We start from the raw sequence: 26,770 nt of genomic DNA, 5'->3' as shown, positions 1-26,770 counted from the left end.
GGAAGTGCTCAAGAGAACAAATGGTCATTGTGACTCTCACCCAAAGTATACTGGCCACTCAAGACTGAGAAATTTGTATTTCTTACATGGCATCTTTTGGACTGAACTCCAGTAAGGACACCAGGTCAAGTGTGCTTCATGTACTGACAGACTCTTCTTCAGCTCCATACAGATAGCTCACAAAAACCTGAGTTTTCTGTTAACACTTTTTTTTACTAAGCCTTAATAATTCATTACTTCAAGTGAACCATATAGTGAAAATGAAAAGTAAACAATTTGTGCAAATATTGAACAAAGTTTGGCAAATGAACACTTAACCATCTGACTGCCAAGCAGTACCACAGAACCACTTGCTAGAAATGCCAGGATTGCTTTTGGGGGAAATGTAGTTTCACATAAAAACTAACATTACTTCCTCAAACTTCCTTCAAATGACCATGGATACTGACAGTGTGAAACTCTTCCTCCAAACTTCAGTATATCACACTTTAAGCCATGTATTGACAGAAATGCTGTACTACGTGATTAACATTCTGCAGCAGTGTTGACGCTAGTATGCCAGCCTGATCTAATTGAGTAATTATGTATAAAAGGTTAATTCTTATAAACTCAACACAATGTGTCTTACAGCATTTATGATTTTTGAAGTAATATTATTTATGAAGTACAGTGATTTATGTGATGGTACATCAAAGAATAAGTCATCTGAAAAGAGCGTCAGCTACACATCCCGAATGCTGATCGGATCACCTGTCATTACTAAAGGCTTACCCATTACAGACCTTTGATGGAGTTTTGCCTCTATGAAAGACAGAGTGAGCCAGGTGCATCTAAATTAATAAACATTATTTGGACATAGTATGTGATGGTGTTTGAAAGAGTTATACCAAAACACTTTTCACATTATTGGCACTCAACAAGAACAACTGCATAAGTTAAATTAAATTGTGGTTTAATTGAAATGGAGATACAGCTTCACTGACACTGCATAACCATGTGGAGCTAGGATCTGATGACAGAAATGGATCTAGTTTCCAAAAGGTCATATATGTTAAATACACCCAAAATAATGGACAGTGTCTAACGTTACATTCTCACAATGAATCGACCATTGTCACAAACCTTTAGAGAATCATCTGCCACTTTCATGTCTTGCAGCGAGATTAAATGAAACTCAGTCCCTGTAGCATTACCAGTAATTCATGCGTCTTGTCACTTCATGCCATAAGCTGTATGAATCATTGTCATCGATACAGACAGATGTATTTTATGTGACAACAGAACAGGAAAGTTATTTCAAGCAGTACTAAAACAGAAATGTGTTGATAAAAGAGCAAGTATTTCACAATCCTACCCACCGACTTTCAATATAACTGTAATTCATCCATCCCTTGGGGTCCTATATTAATAATCTTGGCACTGTTTTCTGTATGTCATTCTAACAATGCAACCTTCCTTGTAACAGTAAGAGTATTGCTAACAAACGATACATTCACTGAAACATAAACAGGATCTAGAAAGACTGCAGCCACATGATGTGGGGTATGCACTATACTCCATGTTTGGTGCAGTAGAGGTGTGCACATGATTTCTGTTCCTTGTCACATCGTATTTCCAGATATCTCATACACACTTTCATTCAAAGCCTACTGGATTAATATTGTCTAATTTGAGAAGTCTGTGACAGACCTTCTGAAACAGATGCCTATCAAATAACATCTTTTTTTTTTTCAGAAGTTATTTCCTGAGGAAGTTAAATGATACTCCTGGCAGGTGACAGTTCTTATCACTAATCAAACAACACTGCTTACTCCGAATTCACACGTTCTGGCACACAGACAGGTTTCACACCAAAACCATTATATTGTAATCAGATGCATAAATATTCATGTTTCAACGTGGCAATTTCTTCTGTTCTATATACATAAATAGCAAGGTCATCCATCAAAGCATTTCAGTATAGACCTTCCTTCTTAATATATTACATAGCATAATTAGTGTTACAGAACACCCACCTATCATATCCTGGATTATGTTCACATTCAGATTTTATTTCACTGAAGCGTCCCTGATTACTTCCACAAGAACAGTGGAAATGTGTGGAAAATCACTTGTTTTCATCTGTACTCTCAGAATCTGTTTTGATCTTGACACCGTTGTATTGCGTGTTTGAGTCTCTGCTAGCAGAAATGTTCACCTCAGTCTGGCAGTGCATGGCCCGAAGTTCAGCCGCAGTGTGACGACTGGGGCTCAGGTCTGTTGGGTGCTCCATGCTGAGATCTGTTGGCAGCAGGTCTTCATCTATGGGAGAATCACCGTCCTCCATGTCAGGTTCAACCTTGATGCTGACTGCCACAGGGGGCGACACCTGATGCTGCTGCTGTGCCTGTTGATGCTGTTGCAAGGAGGGGGTTGGTCTAGTAGGACTCATCTGCTGACGTAAAAGTGACATGTTCTTTATACTCTTCAGTTCACTTGGGTTGCGAAGGAACCTGCAACAAAATAATAATGGAAAGTGAATTTTATTTAGAAGATATAACTGAATATTTGTGACACAAACATAGCTACATTGAGGAAAAAATCTCTGGAGGCTAACTTTGCCACGACCATCAGGCATAACAGAGTGGTTACTATATATAACATTGTCACTGTTACTGTCTATGTGTCAGTGCATTCACAGGTTGAACAGGCCTACTGTCACACTGTTCACAATATAAATCTCAGTGTCATAAAGTCAAAATCTCAGGTTCATGTCATAGCAGTGGAAAAAAAAAAAGATAAAGCTATCCCTATAACAGGCTGTGAAGACCCATAGGGTTGTGAGACGTCAAGACTCCCGCATCTTCTACACAATTGGCTCACAAATGGCAACAGCCACTCTTTATCTCCCAGGAGGATTCCTGATACTCATTTCTGTTACAGGCTGAGTTGACCCCAGGGCCACAGTGTGGCTGGATGACTTAGATGAATTGAAAAAATCCAATGACCTCATCAGGAATCAAAACCGCCTCCTCCTGGCTTGTAGCACAGTGCCTCATGTCATAGTAGTGGGATATTTAAATAATGATAAAGGTCAAGTTATCAATATAAGATCACTACACAATAGTATAAAAAACTAAAAATAAAAGCGCAACAACAAAAATGTACAAATATTTTACAATTATATAATTTACATATGCTCTAAATAAAGTTAACATTTTTCAGATCATTTCTCTCCCATGAACATTTCCATTATACTCTTATATACTTACTCATGGCTCAGAAAAATTAATGAACAACCACCACCTCATCTTCAATGCGCACATAATATAATTCTATCACACTAATGGCTTCACTACAGCACGTTAACATATACCCATACATTTAAAAATATTGCTGAGATATTTAAATGGTAGTTTACAAAATAAACTGGACACAACTTCAAATGTATTTCAAACCCGGAATGAAAATTCTTAAAGGAGATGACAGTAAAAGTAAAAAGACTCACTGATAACAGTGCCTTTCTCCTTGCACTTTGCGTAGGATATTGACCCTGTAGTAATAACGGAGAGCCCTTGACATTTTATCATAGTTCATCGAAAGATGATTCTTCTGGATGCCCCACAATTTGGCAAGCCCAGCTGGATCTACAATTTTGAACACCCCGGTATCATGATTCTTCCATGCTATGTAGTTGGTGTAACGCTGAGTGGGGTCATTCAGCAGCTGTTGCAGGAAGTCCCAAAGTAATCTTCCGTCTGCAAAGTAGTTACAATGTTTGAGTTTATACAAGTGTTCTAACCTTTGCCCTAAATTACAGCTCTGAAAAATGATGCATTTTAATTAGTCACTACTGTTTGAAAAAATGTTAATTTTAATTATAAAAATTACTTAAAACATTTTTTGTTCCAGTATCAATGTTTATTAATATAAGAAAAGTCAATCAGGGCTGTAGATAATACTAAAATTAGTTTATCTTTACTGCAACATATGGGGTTGGAGTATGTGAAGATATCTTTATTGTATTCCATCATCACAATAGGAAGTAAACACTGGCCAATGCAGGAATACTAGGAGATGAATACAGGTGAATGTAATAGTCAAAATGCCTGATGATGGCTTAGTGAGCTGAAACATGTAAGAAATTATGAATGTATGCTGTTCCATACTTCCTGCTGTGGTAACGGAATATAATAAACAAATTTCACACACCATATGGTGCTAATATATAATATTTCTAGTACATGTAGATGACTATTTCACAGTACCACCAATGAAATTAAGTATACAGTGGTATGGGAATAATTATGCTTAGATGAAACGACGAGGCATTTCAGAGCATAACAGATTAACCATCATTAGAGAGGCTAAGTGACAGAAAACATAGGAAACACAGCAGAATACAGTGGGCACAGATACACAGAGGCTTTGCTGTAACATAACCCACCCTGGAGGAGACGACGAAGATGACAGTTTTACATTTAAATTCTGTAGTTTCATGTTCAAATCACAGAATCCCTGAACAATTTCTGTGACAGGAGCACAAGGATAGTAAGGAATATGTTTCATGTTGTGATATCTGACGTCATTAGTACCCAGTAATGGGCTGAAAGTAAAAGAGGCTTGAGATTTTACTGATGCAAGAACTTCATAGTCTGCTGTGGAGGTTTTTCCTTCCACACTGGGCTCTGCAGTCAATTCAAAGTCAGGGCAAACATGAGCAATGAACCTGCCTTATTCCATCCTTCACTTACACACAGAGCTGATGTGCTAGTAATAACTTCTAAAATACATATACGCTGATGTTGGAACTGGGCCATAAGCTTTCCCTGGCATTTTCAGCATTTTGGCAAGCATTACAATCAGTCACAGCATATTATACACCCTGTGTAGTTGAAATAATGCTACTAACCAGACATAAATCAATCAGATGGATTGTTAATTCCATTCAAAAAGTGTAATCAACCCCAAAAATTAACATCAAATACTGGTAAGGAGTTGTGAAAGCCAATGAACAAGAATCGTAGAAAATACTTTCAAAATGGTTAGACGGTCAGCATAAACCATGGACATGAATCAGTGTAAGAGGACGCTAAAATATAACATGGTTAAACGTAGTTATGTTCAAATCAGAGAATTTTCTAGATTCAACATGATGGGTCAAAACCCTTGGGCTGGACCTGTGAAGGTTACTACTAAACAAGTGCCACTGTCAATACTAATCTCCAGTTACAAAACATTTCTCGGTTTAGTATATGGTAAAAAAAGAAATGCAGACTCAGAGCTTCAAGTGGTCAATGACCAGTGTTTTCATTCCCTGTGATATCTCTGACACCTCAAGAAATACCATAACTTCACAGACTGAGTCTTGGGATCCAAAAGCAATTATTTCAGCTATTGCTACCTGGTTTGTACAATATTTAATGATGCTATTCAAGTACAGAATTTACTGTCACATGGAAAAAGTTGGACATTATGTACAGTAAACTGGTCCATTTATTACTACATAAAGACTTAAACTTCCTTACTCAGTAACCAGTCAAATGACAGATGAAGCCCCCCACTTAGAGACTGAGGATGCAGGCGTGTGTTTCCTGGTTAGGTCTACAAAACACTTCAAAAGCAGCGGGAGATGAGTATGGAACAATGGTGAAATGATGCTTAGGAGGGGAAAACTGAAGAATCTGCTCCAGCACCACTTTGTTTGCAATGAATTTAATACAAAATTATCCAGGGCTGAACCCAAGACCTGGTGGTGAGAAGCCAGTGTCTAACTGCTAGGGCCACATCCTACTAAATTTACCTTGGACAGGAAAATCATAAAAACTGTGCACAGAGGACAGGAAAAATCCAGACCAGCTAACTCAAATAATCTGCGTCATTTTGGTCAGTGTTATATGGTTTACTGTACATAAAGTTTGGAAAGTAACTGAGGACTCCCAGCATTCTTATTCTCCAAAATGTGACATACTTGTGTTCGGTTCTGGTGTATCTGTGGGGAAGAATTCCCTTCCTGTAACAGCCCTAAAGCCATTTCCATTTGTGCTAAAGTTTGCACCAGGGCTGGTTTGCTCCTTGGCTGGTGAATGTGGCTGCTGGGGGAGTGATGGTACAGCAACATTAATACCAGGTGTTGATGGAGGGCTGTTACTGCTGCTGCCACCACTTGCAGCTAACCTATGATGAGTCCCTCCTCCACCATTAGGCAAGCTACCACTGTTGCTATCCTGGTAGCTGTCCTCATCTGAATCAGATGACTGATTGCTTCCATTGCTACCTCCATGATATGAAGATGTTGCATTATGATCTGCATGCTGTGGGCTCCCTAATCAAATAATAGATTTCATTCAATTAAAGAGAGAACTATATTAGCAAATTAAGTGAATTTAATTTAACAATTTAAAAATAACATCAAAATCATTATGATTAATCAATGACAATTGATGTTATAATATTTCCAGACTCTGATTTGTGGAGAGCAAATTAATTTGCATTATCTAGAGGAAATGTTCTCAGTGAAGACTACCAATAAAAACAAATAACACTATCTAACCTCTCTCTATCTTCAATTGGTAACAGGGCATCACAATGATTGGTGTCTAGTTCACCGCTAAAGAGCAAAAATACATTTCTTTCAGTCGAAACTTGAGTAGCTATAGCAGGTGGTGTTTTGGATCTAATACAAAAAAACAAACACTGACGCTTTATAAATCTGAGTTAACATCTAATATTTTGACATTACAAGCATAAACTCCATTACCACACAGCCACACATTCTGAATGATCTTGAATGCAACAAATGAATGGAATCTTCAAAATAAACAATTCCCATCTACAGCTACACAATTCTGAGATAACTCCTCCACTGATCCACTTACATGCATCCTTAAATCACAATTTCACTCAATTTTCTTTTTACCATGGTCAAGACTGCAATGAAAACCGAAATATAAGTACCTCTCTTACAGTCCTATCCTTAAATAGTATCAATTCTCATTGCTACAAACAGAATGGCAAGCCCTCGTTATTTTTTAATTGTTTGCATACCTGATTGGCTATCAACAGAAGGTGCCGGACTGAGAGTGACGGAATTGCCTTGATGAACAAGGTGGGCGAGGCTTGGTGTCTGGAAATCTGATGCTGTCACAGCTGTTGATGTCAGCAAGTTGTTCCAGGTGGGGGTGGAGGGATGTGATGTTCCTGTTATGTGGTGGGGTGAGAGTGGATAATGGTGGCGTGAGGTAGGTGTCACAGGACTGCTTGGTAGACAGCGCTGCAATGTCTGTGCATCTCTCATCAGCAGCTGTAGCACATTGTGCAGAACGTCACCAGAGCCCGGAGAACGCTCAGCTAGGTCACTCTTTGTGAGGAGACACATCGCCTTACCTGCAGGAAATAAAATGATATTTGTCGTCACTGTTCTCATTCGCTTTTAAAAATAAGACTGACTGGTGGACATATGATGTACCAAACGCCTTACAGTTAATACTATAAGTAATACCATTTATGGCCACACTGACGTCATGGAAAGAAGTTCCATATGGGATGATGAAGGCAACAAGTTGCTTCGAAACAACGGTAAGATCCAAGAAGACTGTAATATTAATATTCACTGCTATGAAAACCTCAAATTTCACGATAATGAGCCTCTGAATTCTCTAAAACACAGGGTAGATGGAAGCCGTAGGTTACTCCTAAATGCCAGTATGAAACTACACAGCATCACATACCAGAAGGCTATAACTGTAGTGTATTACCACTTTCACAGAAGCTGTGTTCTTCAAAATAACATTTTAGATAAGAAACCTTACTTTTCTGGTGTTCTCAGAATATGAGCTACAAAATCACAATATAATTCTTACCGTTCATCTGGAACATCTCCATGTCAAAATGGGGCAAATCGAACTCTCTTTCACACCACCTAAGAAATGTGGCCACATCTTCACGTGACCAGACTCTGGGATCAGATGCTGTAACAGAAGAGACAACACACATTCGCTCTCTGATTCCTTTATTCTTAATGTATTTAATGGCAGTGCTGGTAGCTCAGTTCATATTGCACTGAATGACATGACGATTGTTAACAATGAATTGGAAAGGGTATGGAAGGAAGCAGTCATAGCCTAGTTCGTGGTACAATCCCATCATTTACCTAGAGGGCCAGAGACAAACTGTGGAAAACCTTAGGTTAGCTGATCTCTTAGCTGTGATTTGAACCCAGGAGTTAAACTGTGATTGGTTGTAAAGTATGCAGCATCAGTATCATATTAATGGTAATATAAATGTCACTTATGAATGAGCTCAATTACTATCAATTAAATTAATTTCATTAACAAGAATTTAGTGTCCTAATTAGTTTATTATTTTACAACGAAGCCCTCACTTTGAAATAGGTGCACATCTCTGCTCTACACCCTTCCCTTTTTTTTAAACCAGGAAGTACACAATACCTTTGCAGGATGAGGTTCTCACAGTGGTGGTTATTAAGAATTGTCTTCTGAGGTACAATGCCATGAGGTCAACTGGAAGTTAACCAACGTTTCAAAGGAGCATGTCGCCTCCAAATTCAGGGTTGAGCAAGTAGCAAGCAGAAAAGGCTCTGCTTGCTGCCTGCTTCATGCTGGTTTCTTGCTTGGCTTATTCTTTGACCCTGAAGATGGAGGCAACATGTTCCTCCAAAATGTCAGCTGACTTTCAACGGGCTACGCTGTGTTACATCCCAAAAGACAGAAATCTTCAACAACAAATATGATCATCAGGGCCCAGGTTTTGATGACCTGAAAATATTTTAAAAATAACCGGAAAAAATCCAGAAAAATGACCTAAAATATGACCCAAAAATGTAATATGCAGGGCTCGGATTTTGATGACCTAAAAGTATTTAAAAAAATGACCTAAAGGAGAAAGAGAAAGAACACTTCGCTTCCATATTATTCACATTTCAGAAAACATATGAAGAAAAATTCCCTAAAATGGCCAAAAATGACAAGAAATACCCTTAAAAATCCAAAAATTTACCAAAAAATACTTGAAACCTAAAAATGTCAAAAAATGACAAAAAATTACCCATAAAATTTACATTTCTGTAACCAGCAGCTCATTTCCGAGATTTATATATTTAACAGCATCGCACAGGATACAAGGAAAAAAAGATGACATGTCATCAAATTCCAGGCACTGATGATCATTATCTTGGGCACTGTTCACCATTTTGAACTTCTTAAACACAGTGTTTTGCTGGTCACAGTAGCCGAGCGGTCTAAGGCATGCACTGTCTTCACTTGTTCGGAAGCCGGGATCGTGGGTTCGAATTCCACTCAGGGCATGGATGTTTGGGTGCGTTTTTCTGTGTTTGTCTACAGTTAGAGGCCTTGCGACGAGCTGATCACTCGCCCAAGGAGTCCTACCGTATGTGTAAGATCGAGAAAAACCGAAGTGAACGGAGTTCATGGAGGTAGGCCTAGGCCCACTGGGGCTGTAGTGCCAAGAAAAAAAAACACAGTGTTTGCATTATCACGAGTAATTTGGGAAAGCTTCCTACTCAGTTGGAGCTTTTAAAGTGAGTCTTCATCACTGGATGTCCAATGGGCCCAGAAACAGTTCCCAAAATGTTTCAGAAACACTCAAGATAATGACTAATGTAATGGCTAAGTAATTATTGTGTTTACTGCTACAAACCAGCATTGGAGGCATTTCAAATTAGCAGGAAAACCAATCAAAGAATNAGATCCAGTTTCCGAAACGTCGTGTTTTTATTTGTTATCTTAAAAACCAGGACGATGGATAAAGTCCAAAAACCCAACATATCAGTGTGTTACACACCATCGTCAGAATCCTATAGTAACTAAAGAATCTTATATTACATCAATCTTACTTCTGCTCATAAGTCATAATTAAAATCCAAAATGTGACAAAAAGAATATAATTGCAATAAATGTTTATGTGACACAAAAGGTGTATTAATTACATAAATGTTTATTGATATGTTCGGCCTTGAGTTCAATTTCCTCTCATTTTTCCTGTCTTTCCAAGGCTAACAAGAAGAAATAATAGCTCTACAAGTCCCGGAAGTGATGTCACATCAAGTCTTAAGGTGAACTGTTAAATTTAACTGTCACGTATACATATAATACTGAAGAAATCTCTTCAGTCTGAGATTCCAAGTAGTCTCCATAAATTTATCTTCCAACAACCTCTCAACTTCAAATTCCATTTTTCAGGTTGGTTGTTCTGAGAGGAATTTCATGAACTACATAAAGAATATCTATGTGCCGGCATCAGCTACACATTAAATATTCCTCTGATACCTACAGGCCACAGGGCCTTATACAAAAGGAAGAGGAAGAAGAAGAGGAGGAGGTGGTGATTTGTTACGGAATCCTGCGAAACGGCTACTTGATAGTAACCATGGTTTGCTACACAGACAATTTGAACTTCCGCCCCGGATAACTCACAAAAACAAGTGGGGTCTGAAACTGCATCATGTTAACATCGCGAAACACGGTTAAAGAGGAAGTGACCCACCTAGACTAGTTGGAAGGTGTGTCTTGAAGTCTAGAAGCGGAGACATTGGAGGTGGTTGACTGGGGGCTGCAGGGAACCCCAGGGGATATCTCCAAAGCAGGTCCGTGGGACTGAAGGGCAACGACAGCGGCAGGCGATCCATCGCCGCGACGGGGGGGAGGGAGAGAGGCAACAGTTTCATACCACGACGTGCTCGCCGTTTCTGCCGTACTTCAGGAATCCCCGACCACTCACGATGAAGAAATCTGCAAAATACGAGAATACGACATTAACATACGTCTAAAGACAAAAGAAAATCGCGATGCACAAGATCCGAAAGGAAGTGCTTCATAAAGTAGTACACGAAGAAGTCCCGGCGACATCAGCAGTTTATTAAGCTCATTTGCAGTCTATTTACATAATTCGATTATCGGTTTATGATATATACGAAGAAATAAATTTATGGCCTTCAGTAAAACGGACTCTATTAAAGGTAAAATATCTTACTTACTTACTTACTTACTTACTTACTTACTTACTCATGGAGCTGAGCCCTTCTGGAGGAGCCGCCAATTCTGCAGCTACTCAACAATTTCTCAGCTTTTTATGGAACCCGTAGGTTCATTACCGTGTTCACAAGAGCCCCCCACTGGCCCCCAGATCTATCCAATCCATTCCATACCATCCTATCTCTCTAAGATCCATTCTAATAATGTCCACCCACCTACGCCATGGTCTTCCCAGTGGTCTCTTTCCTTCTGGCTTTCCCACCAATATCCCATACGCATTCCTCGTCTCCCCCCATTCGTGCTACATGACCTGCCCACCTCATCCTCCTTGACTTGATCATTCTAACTATACTTGGAGAAGAGTGCACGTTATGAAGCTCCTCATTATGCAGGTTTCTCCAACCTCCTGTCACGTCATCTCTCTTCGGTCCAAATATTCTCAACAATTTCTGTAAAAGTCTCTCATATCTGAAGAATGCCGTCGTTCCTCCGAAACATCGGTTCACACAAGTTCTACACGGCGCCACATCCCATAAGACGGCATTCTTCATAGTCATCGCTGCGAAAACCTCAAATCTTACACATCTCATATCTAATTGTAAAATAATCCAGCAACGGTTTGGGCGCTGATGGTCATAGACAGACTGACAAGCATGGCCTCCCTACAAAAGGCATCCCTTTTATTCATGAACCACTGATCGCTGATGTACAATTTCGTATCTCGTTACTAAATTGTCATTGGAAGATCCATCATATAATATTTGGAAAACGAATATCAGTCGCTGATTATTTTATTTTGTCAATTGTTCTGTTGAGACAAGTAGGCAAAATGTCTACAGCTTCGGGAGGTGAGCTCAAATGAGCCACAAGTCTCCCAACACTATAGAGACTTTTTGTTCCTACTTGCATTCATTTTTTCTTCCTTGGCACTATAGCCCCAGTGGGCCTAGGCCTACCTCCATGAACTTCTCCGTTCACTTCGGTTTTTCTAGATCTTACACATTCGGTAGGACTCCTTGGGCGGGTGATCAGCTCGTCGCAAGGAATCTACCTGTACACAGACACAGAAAAACGCAGACACACACAAACTAAATATCCATGCCCTCAGTGGGATTCGAACCCACGATCCCGGTTTCCAAGCGAGCGAAGACAGTGCATGCCTTAGAGCGCTCTGCTACCGTGACCGGCTCTTCCAGTCATTACCGCTCAAAATTTGAAAGTCCGAAAATTTGCCTCTCATTTCATAGTTCTTCGTGGGCTTTTCTGTTGTCCAGTAAAAAAATATCTTCAACTGACGTCTTCTCTGTCACATGCGGTGTTCCCTCTTTCGATGGGAAGTGGAGGAAACACCACACTTCAACTTTGCAATAAAATACTACAATGTATAGCACACTGCAACTCAACTTCGATTCCCATCAGAAGTAAACAAAAAACAAACTCCGTAGCCTGTAGCCCGCAAGCGAACTATACCGATCGAGCGACCGGCGCTTGTCGGCGAAGTTGGTGCCAATTTTTGAGGGCAGAAGATGTCGCGTGATCAACGCAACGAAACCCCACGGCCGTTAATCTCAGTTTTCTAGACCGGAGCAGCTATTTCCTTGAAACAGCTCCTCAATTATCCTCACGAGGCTGCGTGGACCCCGTTCCAGACCCACTACTTCTCAGAAAATCTGGTAACGCCGGGAATCGAACCCGGGACTCTGAATCTGCAGCCAGGAACTCTGACCACTAGACAAAAGAGGAGTTCTCGATTCCCATCAGGCAATAAGTAAAATAAGAAAACATGTAAGGGGATTAGCTCAAGATATGAAACGCCATTTTTATTAATTCAAGTAACCGATTAATATTTTTTCTTGACATAATACAGTTTCGATATAATGATTACTTCTTAATTTCATTCAAGCAGTCAAAAACTAAACAAAGATTAAACGGATTAAAAGTCTGTCAGAAGTCTAAAAGCGTTCACGAAAATCTTACACATTAAATATCGAATGGATAGCTCAGTCGGTATAGAGATGGACTACGTGCTGGACGGCCGGTGTTCGATTTCCGGAGGCAACAGATTTTTCTCTACACCACAGTGTCCAGACTGGCTCCGGGGCCCACCCAGTCTCCTATTCAACGCGTACCAGGGGTAAAGCGGTCGGTGCGTGAAGCTGGCCACTCACCTCCATCTAGTGGCAAGGTAAAAAAATTATGGAGCAATACCTCCACTCCCCATACTTCTTCACGGCATGGTGCTTAGTTAATTAATCACAGGGCCAGGTTTCATACCAAACACCCCCAGAAACATCCTTAACGTTTCTAGAAACACAAGCTGTATTTAAAATTTTCTTTCAATGTACGTAGCTCTGCCAACAATAAATTCAACGTACACCGTCTAACCATTAGATGCACATTAAACAGACGACCTTCAAGACAGTAACACAGACAGAATACACTGTATTACATGTAGACGTTCTCATAGAGCCAGACTACACGGCATCACATATTCTTCTACACTGAAATTAGAGACTGCAGGCGCTTCCGAAAAGTTCATAATAGTTTAACAAACTACAAGGCTGCGGGTTTCTCCGAAACGCTGAAAACGACACCAGACTACACGGCATCACATACGAATTCTTCTACCCTGAAGACGCAAACTGCACTCTCCTACATGGCGGCGCTCCGTCCCAGGAGACAGTACATAACAGCAACGTCCCGTCATGAAGCAAAGCAGTCTTCAATGTTGTCTGACTTCCCACATATCTCTGGAATTCCCTACAGAATGTCCCACAAGTACGGAACCATATATGACACAGGCCCCAAGACTTCTCTTTGTCGCAGCTGTGACTGACGACAGACGTGTGAAATGAGTTCCGCTGGGTAGAGGTCGCAGTCGAACAGAAGTTGCTTGAATGTTCGGCGTAACAGCTGTGTCACAACTCTATTATTGCTTTATGGTTCCATACTTACTGGACACCATGCACATTACAAATCTCTGATTTAAGAAACCTCCCGGGACTCTCGGCATGTCACGTGCAGTCTTTCCGATACATGACTATAAACTTTTTGTCTAGCTCAAGTACTTTCCGTGAAAACTTCCTGGATACACAGCAGATCTGGTCATCCTTCTTGCTATGCGAATTAGATTCGTGTCCTTTAACCATGTGTAGCCTGCAAATTCACCTACAAACCAAACAAAAAAAAACTCCGTGGTTTTAGTCCGCAAGCGAACTATACCGACGGAGCGACCGCCGCTTGTCGGCGAAGTTAGTGCCAACATTAGCGGATAGAGGGTGCCGCGTGGTAAGCGCAACGAATCCCCACGGCCGTTAATTTCGGTTTGCTAGACCGGAGCCGCTATTTCCCTGAAATAACTCAATTATCCTCACGAGGCTGAGTGGACCTCGTTCCAGACCCACTACTTCTCAGAAAATCTGGCAGCCCCGGAAATCGAACCCGGAACTCTGACCACTAGACAACAGAGGCGGTCACCTACATAATACCTATTTGAAATCTAGTTCCTACCTCACACAAAACAATGCGTCTCCATTACAAAGACAAATCACTTAATGCTGTTTAGGGCCGCGCCATAGCTCAAGCGGTTAGACGCTGGCTTCCCACCGCGGCGGCCCGGGTTCGATCCCGTGTCTGGTCAAGTGGGATTTGTGGTGGACAAAGTGGCGCTGGGGCAGGTTTTCTCCGAGTACTTCGGTTTCCCCTGCCAATCTTCATTCCACCAATTGCTCCTCAATCACCCTCACCTATCATCTGGGGCTGGTACAATAGGCCAGAAGTGGCCGCAGTACAAGGGACTTAGTCCCACCACACCAGCATTAAAGAAAAATAATGCTCTTTAAGAGAGCAATCGCTGTTCATTGTAAGAATCGTATGAAACCCATAAACATATTCTTTGGGTAAAATGCACAACTGTTACCATACGTCCCACGATAGTGCAGTCGACATGGCAACTTGCTACAAGCTGGATGACCGAGCCCCGGTAGGTGCAAGAACTGTCTCCATGTTGTCGAGACCGGTTCCGGGGCCCATCCAGCATCCTATTAAATGGGTATCGGGGTTTCTGTCCCCCCGGTGGGGTGATGCTGACCAGTCGCCTCCAATTAATGCCGAGGTGAAGGAAACGTCGATCTATACATCCACTCCCCCACACACCTTCACGACGTAGTGCTTAATTAGTTAAGCACATGTTAACTTTACCTTGTCATCTGCTTTAGCATTATAAAGCTCTGTGTTTCGCCCACATAGGGTACTTCAGACGGAAGAATAAAGCACGACTTGAGCTTCTGGAATGCTGAAAGTTTCCCCATTCCTCTGCTTCGCCGAGTGACAGCTTATCAACGCTGAAGACGGCAACTGTAATGTTTGACCAAACAATGGAAAACTGACATTCTAGGCAGCGTATTTCCGAAAGCCTAAGTCACACATTAAACTACATCCGTGGAAACCAAAGTGTATGCAGAAATAAATTCATACGTATGCAGTTTTGAGAATAACAGTCCAGCTGTTTAGGGAAAGACGATGCAGCTATGTGTAAACTACTAACAGCCTTCATTGCGGCCTTTACTGTACCTTGAAATAGGCCACGACCTTCGGATGTTATCCGTATCAGTGAGTTAGTTTTAGATTACACGTGCATGGACAGGGGATAAAATACGCTGGGTGGGACATGTGGCGTTTCTCAACTATGCACTTTACCAACTCAGACTTCGCGACGCTTGCGTTTGTCATCGATCTCGTGGCAAAACGATAAATGTTACGGGAAGGTTAGATGAATTATTTTTTAATGTCAAGCAGCTCCTGAACATCTCAACAAGAAAACCACGCACATTTTTGTATTTGACGCATGGACCGAACAAACTGGATGACGCAATAACGCTTATCACTTGTATTCGGGGAAATGTTTGGTTCGAATCTCGGCATGGATACAATCATGATCGATTTTCGTACTTTCTCTCCGTCTGAAACAGAACACTATCGCATCCGTCCACGTTACTTCCAATTCACTCTTCACTAAGCATTGTATTAGTCTGAGAAGCTGAGAGCGTCGCAAAAGAAACCACAGAAATAACTGACGGTAGACGCCTAAACGTGTGCGTAACAGTTCGCGCCCTCTCGAATTTCGATTCTTCCAGTGCAGCCAACAATGGAATTATAGAATGGTCAATAACAAGATTGGAAACACATGTAATATGACCAGATTAGTTGGTATGCCTATATAGCCATGTACCTCAGTCAACATAACAGCTGACGAGTTGGAAAGCAGCAGTTCGATCCCCGGCAAGGATTATCTTCTTTGCCACCAGGTCCAGACAGCCTCTGGGGCCCACCCAGTCTCTTATCCAACTGGAACCGGGGATGAATAGCGAATAATGAATGGGTCATGATGTGGGAGGAAGCGGCCGTGGCCTAGTAAGCGCTGCTTGTTTATCGCATGCTTGGCTTACTCTGACTCTGAAGATTGAAGCCATAAATTTCTCCGAAACTTCCACAAACTTTCCAAAACTACAAGGCGTCACATCCTAGGACTATGCTCAATTAATTAAGCACGAGGGCATGAGGAAATGTGGGTCAGTAATATAGAGCCACCATTCTTGACCTCAGCACTAGATGGAGGTGAGTGGCCAGCATCACACCCCGGCCGCTTTATCCCTGGGGAAAAATCCCAAGGTAACCATTATACGGGAGCCTGGGTGGACTCCAGAGCAGGTATGGCCGCTGTGGAATAGAGAGAAATATATTTCCCTTGCCGGAATCGAACCATGACCGTCTAGCCCGCACCTATACCGAGCTATCCCCGCTCCGCACAGGACAGTACTCTTTATTTCTGTGCACAATGCATAATTTAAAAATGCAAAATGTGATAATACATCGTTGCAACAACGCCTTCTGACAAAGGGCTGACCCTCTCGCCAAACTGGAAACCCCTCTTCATGGCAAACACAGTAAGTGTCCCAACATACTGAAAAATCTGGTCATGAGCCCCTATAAATGCTCGGCCCCGAAACGGGACAGTTCCACTAACCATCAATTGCAACGTGGATGCACAGTTTTCTATTCCACCCTGAAGAAGCAGAGCAGTAGGTTCCTCCAAGAATAGGTAAACTTCTATCCGATTACACGGTGTCACATACCACGCTGATTCTTGTCTCCCGATACACGAGACAGTTACGTAGCATTGGGTACCACCCGGACGGCAGAACATGGCCAGTGGGTTGCTGTGTCACCTCCTACAAGAAATTACTTTGCACGCCAGAGCAAAGCAGAGAGTACAGTACGACGAAACGAACCTGTTACCGCTAGGAGACCCCAACCGGCCTCAGCAAGCGTGGCCATGCGCTGATTTTTATACCAGACTAACAGCAGTTTACCGCCATGACAAACGGAACAAGCAGGAGTCAAGCCTGTTTAGGATCGCCAGCCGTACCGTTTTAACGGGAAATCAATGTTTTTATGTCATGATACAAAGCATTATAATGTTTTACGGAATGTAACAGGCGATGCAACAAACTTGAATTATCACAGTTAAAAATCGACTTCCTGAAATTAAGAAATAACACCAACTCATAGGTATTCATATTACGATTTTTAGGGTGTGACGCTGTGTAGTCTGGTACATAGATACCAACTAATTGGATATCTGCGTCTAAATTACTTGTGAAGATGCGTTATCAACAGATAGTGACGAGAAAGGTTATATCATCTTTATAAGACTACTAGGTCCTATTTTCAACACGCGACAGGAATCATAATCGCTAAGCCGGAGGTCTCCCTATTTTCTGTAAGGTTGCCTGCTCATAACGTAAAATATTTTTAAGACAAACACGAGGTCTTCTGAACACACCAATTTATGAAGTATTGTATACCACCACAAATACAGGGCACATGATAAAAACGGTAGAGGTGTCCCTGTGCTTAATTAATTATTATGCCATGAAGACGTAGGTGGGGTGGAGGTATAGCTCCACCATCTTTTACCTCGGCACTACATGGAGATGTGCGGTCAGTTTGACGCCCCCAACGCTTTGCCCCGGGGTAACAGCCCCAGGTACCCATTGGATGGGAGGCTGGGTGAACTCCAGAGCCGATCTGGATGCTGTGGAGAAGAGAGAAATCTTTCCCCTACCGGAAATCGAACCCCGGCAGTCCAACCCGTGGCCCGTCGCTGTATCTACTGAGTTATTCCGGCTCTGGATAGATAACAGTTTGATCTATGGATATACTAACTCTATGGAGCTGATCCATTCTTGAGAAGCAGCCAGTTGCTCACCTACTCAAGATTTGCCAGCATTTTATGGAACCCAAAGTTTCATTACCGTATTCACAAGAGCCTGCCACATGTCCCTATCCCGATCTAGATTAATCCAATCCATACCATCCCATCCTATGTCTCTTAGATCCATTTTAATATTAACCTCAAACCTGCGTCTATGCCTTCCTAGTGGTCTCTTTCCTTCTGGCTCTCCCACCAAAATCCTGCATGCGTTCCTCTTCCTCCTCACGCGTGCTACACAAATGGTACTTGTCTACTTTGCCAGTTTCTCTGTTTTCCATTAATAAAATTTGGTTTCGAAAAAGAAGACGCATCGACAAGGCGTTTTCTGAGTCCCTTCACATCACTCACTATTGACCTTTAAGCACGTATCACATAAACACGAACCACAAACAATACAATGCAAAAGAAGTAACGTCAGAACATAAAAGCGCCTATTAAGCCGCGACAATAAAAAGTTTACCATTTAAAAAATAAAAAATGCATTTACCATCACTTAACAACAAACTATATATTACTGCCCAACACATTTCGACCCTTAAACCATTNTGGGGGCGATACGTTCCTCCGAAACGTCGGTTAACACCACATATACACGGTGCCAAATCCCAGAAGACTGCTTTCTTCATCTATTCATAAGTTTACATAATTTACGTAAATACTATATAATAAAAGTTTTGAGGTTATCAAGGTAATGGCTGTTCGCTTTATGGCCGTCTGGGTTGTAACACCGTACAGTGTTGTAAAAAGGTATCGACGTTCCGGAGGTATCCACCCACAATTCAGGCGAGCACAATCTGAACATCACTGAATAAGTTGGATTTGAGACCCCAAAGTAGTAACTATGAGAATGGACTGTGACGCCGTGTAGTCCGGTACACATTCAATGGTGCTTACGCCTGCTTCTTGTTAGTTACTTAGTGTGTTTACTTCAACCCTGAAGATGGAGACAGTACGCTCCCCCCGAAACGTCAGTGTACTATCGCACTACACAGTCTAGATCCGAGAATATAGTACTCACTGCTCCACATATAGATAATACGTCATAATATCCCATTTTATATGATGGAAAAAGCATTTGTCATTATTTACTATAATAACATACAACGATACTGCTTCCAATTTTAGAATGGTCTAACAACTTGAAGAAAGTCGTCTTCTGGGTTTAGGCACCGTGTAGCAGTAGCTACTGCTCTCCGCATTCCAAGCCATTCAACTGCTCTGAAGATGGAGGCGCTACGTTCCTCCGAAACGTCGGCCAAAACGAAGAATACACGGTGCCTAAACCCAGAAGACGACTTTCTTCATTGTCATCGCCGTGAAAACCTCAAAACTTACGTCTAACAACTTGTTTACCTTAAGACCAGTACTTCCTCAGGCAGTGATCAAAGAAACGTCCTCCGTGTACTAATTAACCTACGGAGCCTTACCGCGCAGATGTGCCGCAAAACAGCTGAACTTACCAACTATTGTATTAGTCACGTTTAGAACTCCTTGCCGTTTTCGCAATGATGAAGAAGCAGGAACGGAATTTCGCTGATCGTACGGCTTCCGCGTTTAGAAGCCATTTTTAGCAGAGTCGGGTCTTTGGAGGGATGACAACTCCATGCAAAACTGACCATTCGTCTAGTTCCGGGTTCCGCGATTGTCACCTAAAGCGACTCTATAAAAAGCTTGCACGTGCCTTAGACTTACTAACAAACCAACCAGCCATCTCAATGGACAACGTTAACAGTATAACTTCTGAATTGTATTCGCTTCGAATCCCGGCCGTGAAACCGACTATCTTCTCTGAGGTTTTAGATATTTTCCTCAGTCCCTCTAGGCAAATATCAGGATAATAGGAAAGTTTCCCCCTACATCCTCGCCACTTCAACATTCATTAAATGAGTCCATCCTTCGGTGATGTACTGATTAACTCTCCTGTTAATGCTACACGTGTAACCAGTCCTTCACCAATTAAATTTCCTGCTAAGGCTACAGTTTGTTAACAACATTAATCACGTCACCGCCGGTCACGGTAGCCGAGTGGTCTGTCTTCGCTCGCTTGGAAACCGGGATCATGGGTTCGAATCCCACTCAGGGCATGGATGTTTAGTTTGTGTGTGTGCGTTTTTCTGTGTTTATGTATAGGTAGAGGCCTTGCGACGAGCTGATCACCCGCCCAAGGAGTCCTACCGAATGTGTAAGATCTAGAAAAACCGAAGTGAACGGAGAAGTTCATGGAGGTAGGCCTAGGCCCATTGGGGCTGTAGTGCCCAGGGGGAAAAAAAATCAGCTCACCAATTAGCTCTGTTAATTCTACATATGTAACCAGTTATCTAATTAACTCTCCTGTTAATGCTACAACCAGTTCGCTAATTAACTCTCCTATTACTGATACACGTGTAACCAGTAAACTAACTCTCCTGTTAATGCTACACGTGTAGTCAATTAACTATTTAACTCTCTTTTTAATGCTGCACGTGTAACCAATTCGTTAATTAACTCTCTTGTTAATGCTACACGTGTAACCAATTCCTTCCTTAATTAACCCTCCTGTTAATGTTAGACGTGTAACCAATTCGCTAATTACCTCTCTGTGTAACCAGTTTTCTAACCAAGTTCATGCTTCTTCAAAACCTCACGTCCTGCTAGTCACCCGAAGTACAGGAACAGTCTCGAAACTATTTCATGAAGACGTTTCTCTCATACGAAACTATGCAGTAGGCGGTCCGCCCCACCTTCCTCTGTAGACACATGCCTGTGTGCCGGCTCAGGAAATGGCAGTGCCTAGTTTGAAACCTGCCTCGAATATTTTGTCCCGCCTTGCATCAACATACGAGACAAAGGAGCCACGCGGTTCCCACAGCGGTGAATATGAAGAGTTCTGACTTCTGGAATGAAAGGCCGAGTAGTCCACAGACTTTCGGAGGAACGTACTGCCTTCCTCTTCAGGGTCGAAGAGTAAGCCAAGAAAGAAACCAGCAAGAAGACGACGAACTTGGCTTGTTCTTCGACCCTGAACATGGCAGCTATAGGTTCCTCTGAAACGCCGGTGAATTTCTACGGGACTAGACGGAGTCATATCTAAAAACAGTATACATTAACCTCAGAATAAAAAGCGAATGTGATAAAGGAAGGAAGTTTCCTGCGATAATTCGCACGCCTTCACGCTCGGGGAACCGCCTACGAGCCTTTCCTAAGGTAGGGAAGACCCCCCAAATAGTCTTCTGCCGTTGCTAGGATGAGTTGGGCAATGACGGACGGAAAAATAGAAGGGACAACGGAAATGAAAGTGCGAAAGGGTAAAGGGAGCGAAAAAAATAAATAATTTTCCCCTCGACTTTGATGATATTCTAAATATGACGAAAATTTTACACGCCCAGAATCTGTGCAATGATGATGATGATGATGATGATGATGATGATGATGATGATGATGATAATAATAATAATAATAATAATAACGGTAAAGGTATCCCTGTAACAGACCGTGGAGGCCCATGAGGATATGAGACGTCGAGGCTCCCACATTTTCTAGATAATCTGCTCAGAGATGGCGGTGAAGTTGTAAGTCTTATGCGCCGGCCGCCCTTTACACCCAGGAAGATTCCTGGTACTCATTTCTGTTAGAGGCTGAGTCGATCTCAGGGCCATAGGGCGGCTGGAAGAATTAGGTCAATTAAAATTCAATTACCTCAACGGGAATTTAACCCGTGACCTTCCGGTTTGTTTCATAATGCCTCAACCAACCACGCTACCGCGTGCCCCATAATAATAATAATAATAATAACAACTCGAGTGAAGCCGATGGCCAGATGTTTGAAATAGGTGCACGCTGGTAAACAAAAAAAGAGATCTCCAAAACAGGGGTCACGTTAATACCGAAGTGGAATGGACGCTCAGGAGACCCGGGCCACGACAAGCATACAGGAAGGTTAGAAATGTGCATTTGCAAATCAGCAGCATTTTTTTCCTAATTGCCGAATGTTTCAAACTGCGAGGAATAACACACTGGGTCTCTGTAATGTAACTAAGGGGTCCTTGACTCATCGCTTGCTGTTCTTAATGCGAAACACGTGTGCCAGAAAGTATTTTCTCCAACCCCCTGAAACTACGACGGCTACATCGTGTAGGCAGGTACTTGTGCGTTTAGTCACTTGGCTGCGTATACTGACACTTGTTTACATTGTGATGTCCTGCAGTTTGGAAGAGGTTACGCCTATTTAATCATACAAGTGCCAAGCGTCGAAACATTCGGTGTGGACGCGTTGGCGGGGACAAAGATTCTTGTCCTTCCGGTAACCAAAATACTGCCCTCCTCATTAAAGCGTACTGAGTGAAAGGCTGGCGTAATCATCAAGATTACCGTGGAATGTGATCGTGGAAACTGACAGGAAATCTGTATTTTGAAATGTTTGGAAAGGAAGAGAGTCTTCCATGTCTCTAGCAGCAGAAAAGCTACGTATTTCGGTGAAATCCTCGAAATGCGGGCCGCCACCGCTAACCACGAATTCTCCTGTTTCAGGGTCTACTGTAAAAGCATTCGCGGGAAACATACCTTACCATATTAATTCCATGAAGTCATTTATCATCAGGTTCTTTTGGAAACGTTCAAGTTTATAAAAAGTTGAAAAGAAATAATCTTTCCTCTGCAACGTTCGTGGAACAATATAGTTCAACTATGGAAGTCAGAGATAAATTCGGATAAGAAGGTAAATCTATCCTTGTAACACGCCGTGAAGGCCCATGGGGTTGTGAGACGTCAATGCTCCCACATTATCCAGAAAATCGGCTCACAGATGGCGGTGAGGTTGTCAGCCGGGCGCCCTTTACCCCTCCCGGAAGATTCCTGCTACTCATTTCTGTCAGAGGCTGAGTCGACTGCAGGACATAGTTCAGCTGGAAAGACTAGGTCAACTGAATAAAACCAATGACCTCATCAGGAACTGAACCCGTGACCTTCCGGCTTGTAGCATAGTGCATCAACCAACTACGCTACCGCGTGTATCCGATAAATTTAGATCTCACTTCTAAATTTATGTACAAAATTGGAGACGGTTTATGGTTGATGTAATTAAAAGGGAGAGTTAGTAAATATGTCACAGATGGAAGCAAACAGCTGTAATGGACGTAGTAAGTTTTCTGTGAGCGACTTCCGTAGTCTAGGGGTAACGTTCCCACCTCATGACTCAAGGTACGCGGGTTCAAAACCCCGGCGGACGTCGTGGAATTTTTAAGGGCGGAAAAATTCAGGGAACAAGTCCTCAGGGAGGGACTTTAAGCCGTGGGTCCCGTGTCGTAGATTTACGGCACGTAAAAGAACCTCATGTCTCTAGGAGACCTCTCAGCAAAATTAGGCCAAGTTTCCCGCGCAACTAGTTTCCAATTCCTCCGGTAGATGGGGGAAGTATCAGGTACCACTGCCAGAGGAGGGGGGGACCTCTCTGACACAAAGGGACTAAAGCATTAGATACCACTGCCATGTAGAGGGTAGAAACCTTGCTGACAGAAAGGGACTAGGAACCCCTGCCAGAGGAGGGACGACCTCGCTGACAGAAAGAGACTAACTATTAGATACCACTGCCAGTAAGAGGTTGGAACCTCGCTGGCAGAAAGGGGCTGATAGTAAGCACCAGTACCGGTAGGGTATGGAGACAGTAGAAATTAAAGGGGGACGCACAATGGACTAGTAACCGGTCTAAGTGCATGGGGAAACCCACCCCCTCAATATGGAATACGGAAGTTTTCTGTGTGTATCACTAGGTAGCAGCACAGTACAGCTTCATGAGAGTCTGGGAATCAGTCGCGCATGCGCATGTTCAAAGACTGTTTCAGTAGTCAAAATGGGGACCGTACTTGAGGTGTGTACTCCACATGAGCAGTGTTCTGTTGTGCGTTTTTGTGAACAAAAGAACTCAACGCAAAAGGATATTCATAAAGAAATGCTGCCTATATACGGTGGGAAGTATTTGCCGCGTAAAGCGGTTCATAAGTCGGTCGAGAAATTCTCTCAAGGACGTTCGAAAGTACAAGATGATGTCCAACCAGGTCGCCCTGTTGAGACTGCGACGGAAGAAAATACTTCTATATGCTGCTGGTTTCGACGCACTGGTAAGGCGATGGGTCAAATGTATCAATTTTTTTGCAGGTTCGAATTATCACCTATTTACTAATTCTTACTCCTAAATTCACTGTCTAACAGATGGCGTCAATCGCAGATCTCGATGCATCATTCGATAACAATGTACAACAGGAAGTGAATACGTCACAAAGGAAATTTATGCAGTCTAACAATGGTGGGAATTTCCGTTGTATTTTCAACGGGACTTCTCCAGTAATAACTACTTGAAACACAAGATCAGACAATGTAGGTGTGTACAGACTTTTCTCAACAGGGAAACACGTTCTGTGATTAGGGAACAATACCCAATTATGAGGGGCAGTTGTCAATACTATATATTGAAAACGCAATGGCGGAAAACTCCTAAGGAATGGTCCTGAGGTTGGGGGGATGAACGCAAGAACATTACTATGTCAAGATTCAGCAAAATCTCAGAATTTCAGGTTCTGGTACTAACCTTCGGGTTGTTCCACAAGGTCAGTTTATATCATATTTAAATGATAAAACATATACCTCCACATTGTGGTCTTTCACTTCTGACATCGTAAAGTCTTGTAAACGCTGGTATCCAGGTACACATCGGGCCAATCGGTGACGCTTGTAACTTGTATCAGGGTGGTGCTCGGTTCAAATCTCAGCTGTGACATCGACAATCCTGACAGGTTTTCAGTGGTTTCTCTCGGGCATGACGAGTTAGTGCCTTAAAATCATGCCACGGCCCCTTCTTTCTACATCCACTCAATTCATTATTTGCTATTACTGAATAATTAGACAGTATAACTGGGCCACCCTGTCACTGAGGGGCAGAGATACAGGAACCTGGTCCTGCAGGTTGGGGGTTGGATGCAAGACTGACAACCTTGCTCTGTAACGAATACTACGGCGGAATAATCCATTGCTAGACAACGACTCGGTAAACACTGCCTAAAAGCAGGAACAGTAGGGCCAGAGCAGACGGCCGTTGCTGAGCAACGGCTCAGAAATCACGTTCCTGCTACAACAAATAGCAACGAACAAGTCGTTGCCTAGGTAGCAATTTGCTGAACAAAATATTCCCGTGACAACAAACAGATTAACAGAGGACAATTCACTGTTCGACACGGTGACATATTCGGGCCGCATGGCAGTTAAAAAAGGGTGTTCATTCGTGCATTCAAGGCAGTCCGAGATTCTTCAGAAAGATTCGTCAGACAGACGTCGTTCAGAAGGAGTTCAGTGTGTGAGCTGTTATAATTGGTTGCAACTGTAAAGAAGTGCCATGCATCCATCCAATCATAAAATCCCCGACCCATTATTATTAGTAATGCAACCCCGAATACGTGGCAATACTGCTCCGAAATCCAAAGAAGCGAAAATCGGGTGGCCTAATTTGAGACAATTCTGGCAGAATCTTCCGTGGAAGGCAGCGGTTTTGCCGATGATGATGATGATGATGATGATCTGAGTTACTGACAGTGTCGTTGAATAAACAAATAAATAAATACAAGGCTCCGGTGTCACAAACCGGAAGACCACAACATGAACAGCGACCGTCATGAAAACCTTCCTGTTCCCAATTCTACGTAGTAAGTCGCCGGACACCAGGATACGAGAGAGAGAGAGAGAGAGACTGGTGGGCTATATAAGAATGATTTAACAAAATGGGCGTGTGAGGATGCAGCATTCCAAGAAAACATATTCCAGTACAGAATCATTTCCTGCCAACGACGCCTGAGAAAGAAGAAACTATATATACATTTCTCCTACGCCAAGATGGCTAGCCGCGTCAGTGTCATGCAGATGCCTAACACCAATCGACACATTTTCTCCCAAATATTTTTATTAGCGCTGCAGGTTCTAAAACATTACTTCACTTTCTTACGAACTTTAGAATAAACCTAACACTGATGACGAACGGCCGGTGTTTGATTCCCGGGAGGGACAAGAGATTCTTCTCTACTCGGCAGTGCCCAGACCAGCTCCGGGGTCCTCCCAGCCTATCCAATGCGTACCGGGGCCCTTTCCCAAGGGGCAAAACTCGCCTCCATCTCGTGCCTAGGTCAAAAATGGAGCTACTTTTGACCTGAAGACGAAATTGCAGCTACTTCCGGTAACGGTGTGATATGTTGCTTCATTCATCAACGCTTTTAATACGTTAGATTATGCAGAGTTGGGTGACATGATGATTGGTGAATAGGAACAGATGTGGAAGAAAATTACCGTGGTCAATCCGAAACGCATAGTGTGTAGCCAACCAACAGCAGTCACGCATGAGGCCTCGAACTTGAGGACTGAAGATATGATGGTATGTCTGGGCAAGGAGACTACACAAAATCTGGGGCCAATGACAGATAAGAATGAAATAATGATTGGCAGGGGAAACTGAAGCCAGCCCCAGCGCCACTTGTCCACAATGACATTC

General features: G+C 42.5%; 1 protein-coding gene across 7 annotated transcripts in view; it reads right to left on the bottom strand.

Moving 5' to 3' along the window:
• Positions 1-1,205: 1,205 nt before the first annotated feature.
• LOC111874848 (ets DNA-binding protein pokkuri) overlaps positions 1,206-26,770 on the bottom strand; it is a 229,007-nt gene continuing 203,442 nt past the window's right edge. For 6 of the 7 annotated variants that reach the window (XM_023870692.2, XM_033755640.1, XM_023870691.2 and 3 more), the window contains 6 exons: positions 10,504-10,748; positions 7,842-7,949; positions 7,027-7,365; positions 5,951-6,304; positions 3,488-3,737; positions 1,206-2,492 (listed from right to left, as the gene is read on the bottom strand). In XM_023870692.2, coding sequence (XP_023726460.1) covers positions 2,108-2,492; positions 3,488-3,737; positions 5,951-6,304; positions 7,027-7,365; positions 7,842-7,949; positions 10,504-10,684 — 1,617 coding nt within the window. In that variant the 5' untranslated portion in view covers positions 10,685-10,748 and the 3' untranslated portion in view covers positions 1,206-2,107. Of the gene's footprint in view, positions 2,493-3,487; positions 3,738-5,950; positions 6,305-7,026; positions 7,366-7,841; positions 7,950-10,503; positions 10,749-19,620; positions 19,671-26,770 lie in introns of those variants that run through there. The other variant, XM_023870696.2, reaches the window with a different exon arrangement.

The sequence above is a fragment of the Cryptotermes secundus genome, unplaced genomic scaffold (genome assembly GCF_002891405.2).
Source record: "Cryptotermes secundus unplaced genomic scaffold, Csec_1.0 scaffold160, whole genome shotgun sequence".
In the NCBI taxonomy this organism is placed as follows: Eukaryota; Metazoa; Arthropoda; class Insecta; order Blattodea; family Kalotermitidae; genus Cryptotermes; species Cryptotermes secundus.
This window is presented reverse-complemented; position numbering and strand designations above follow the sequence as displayed.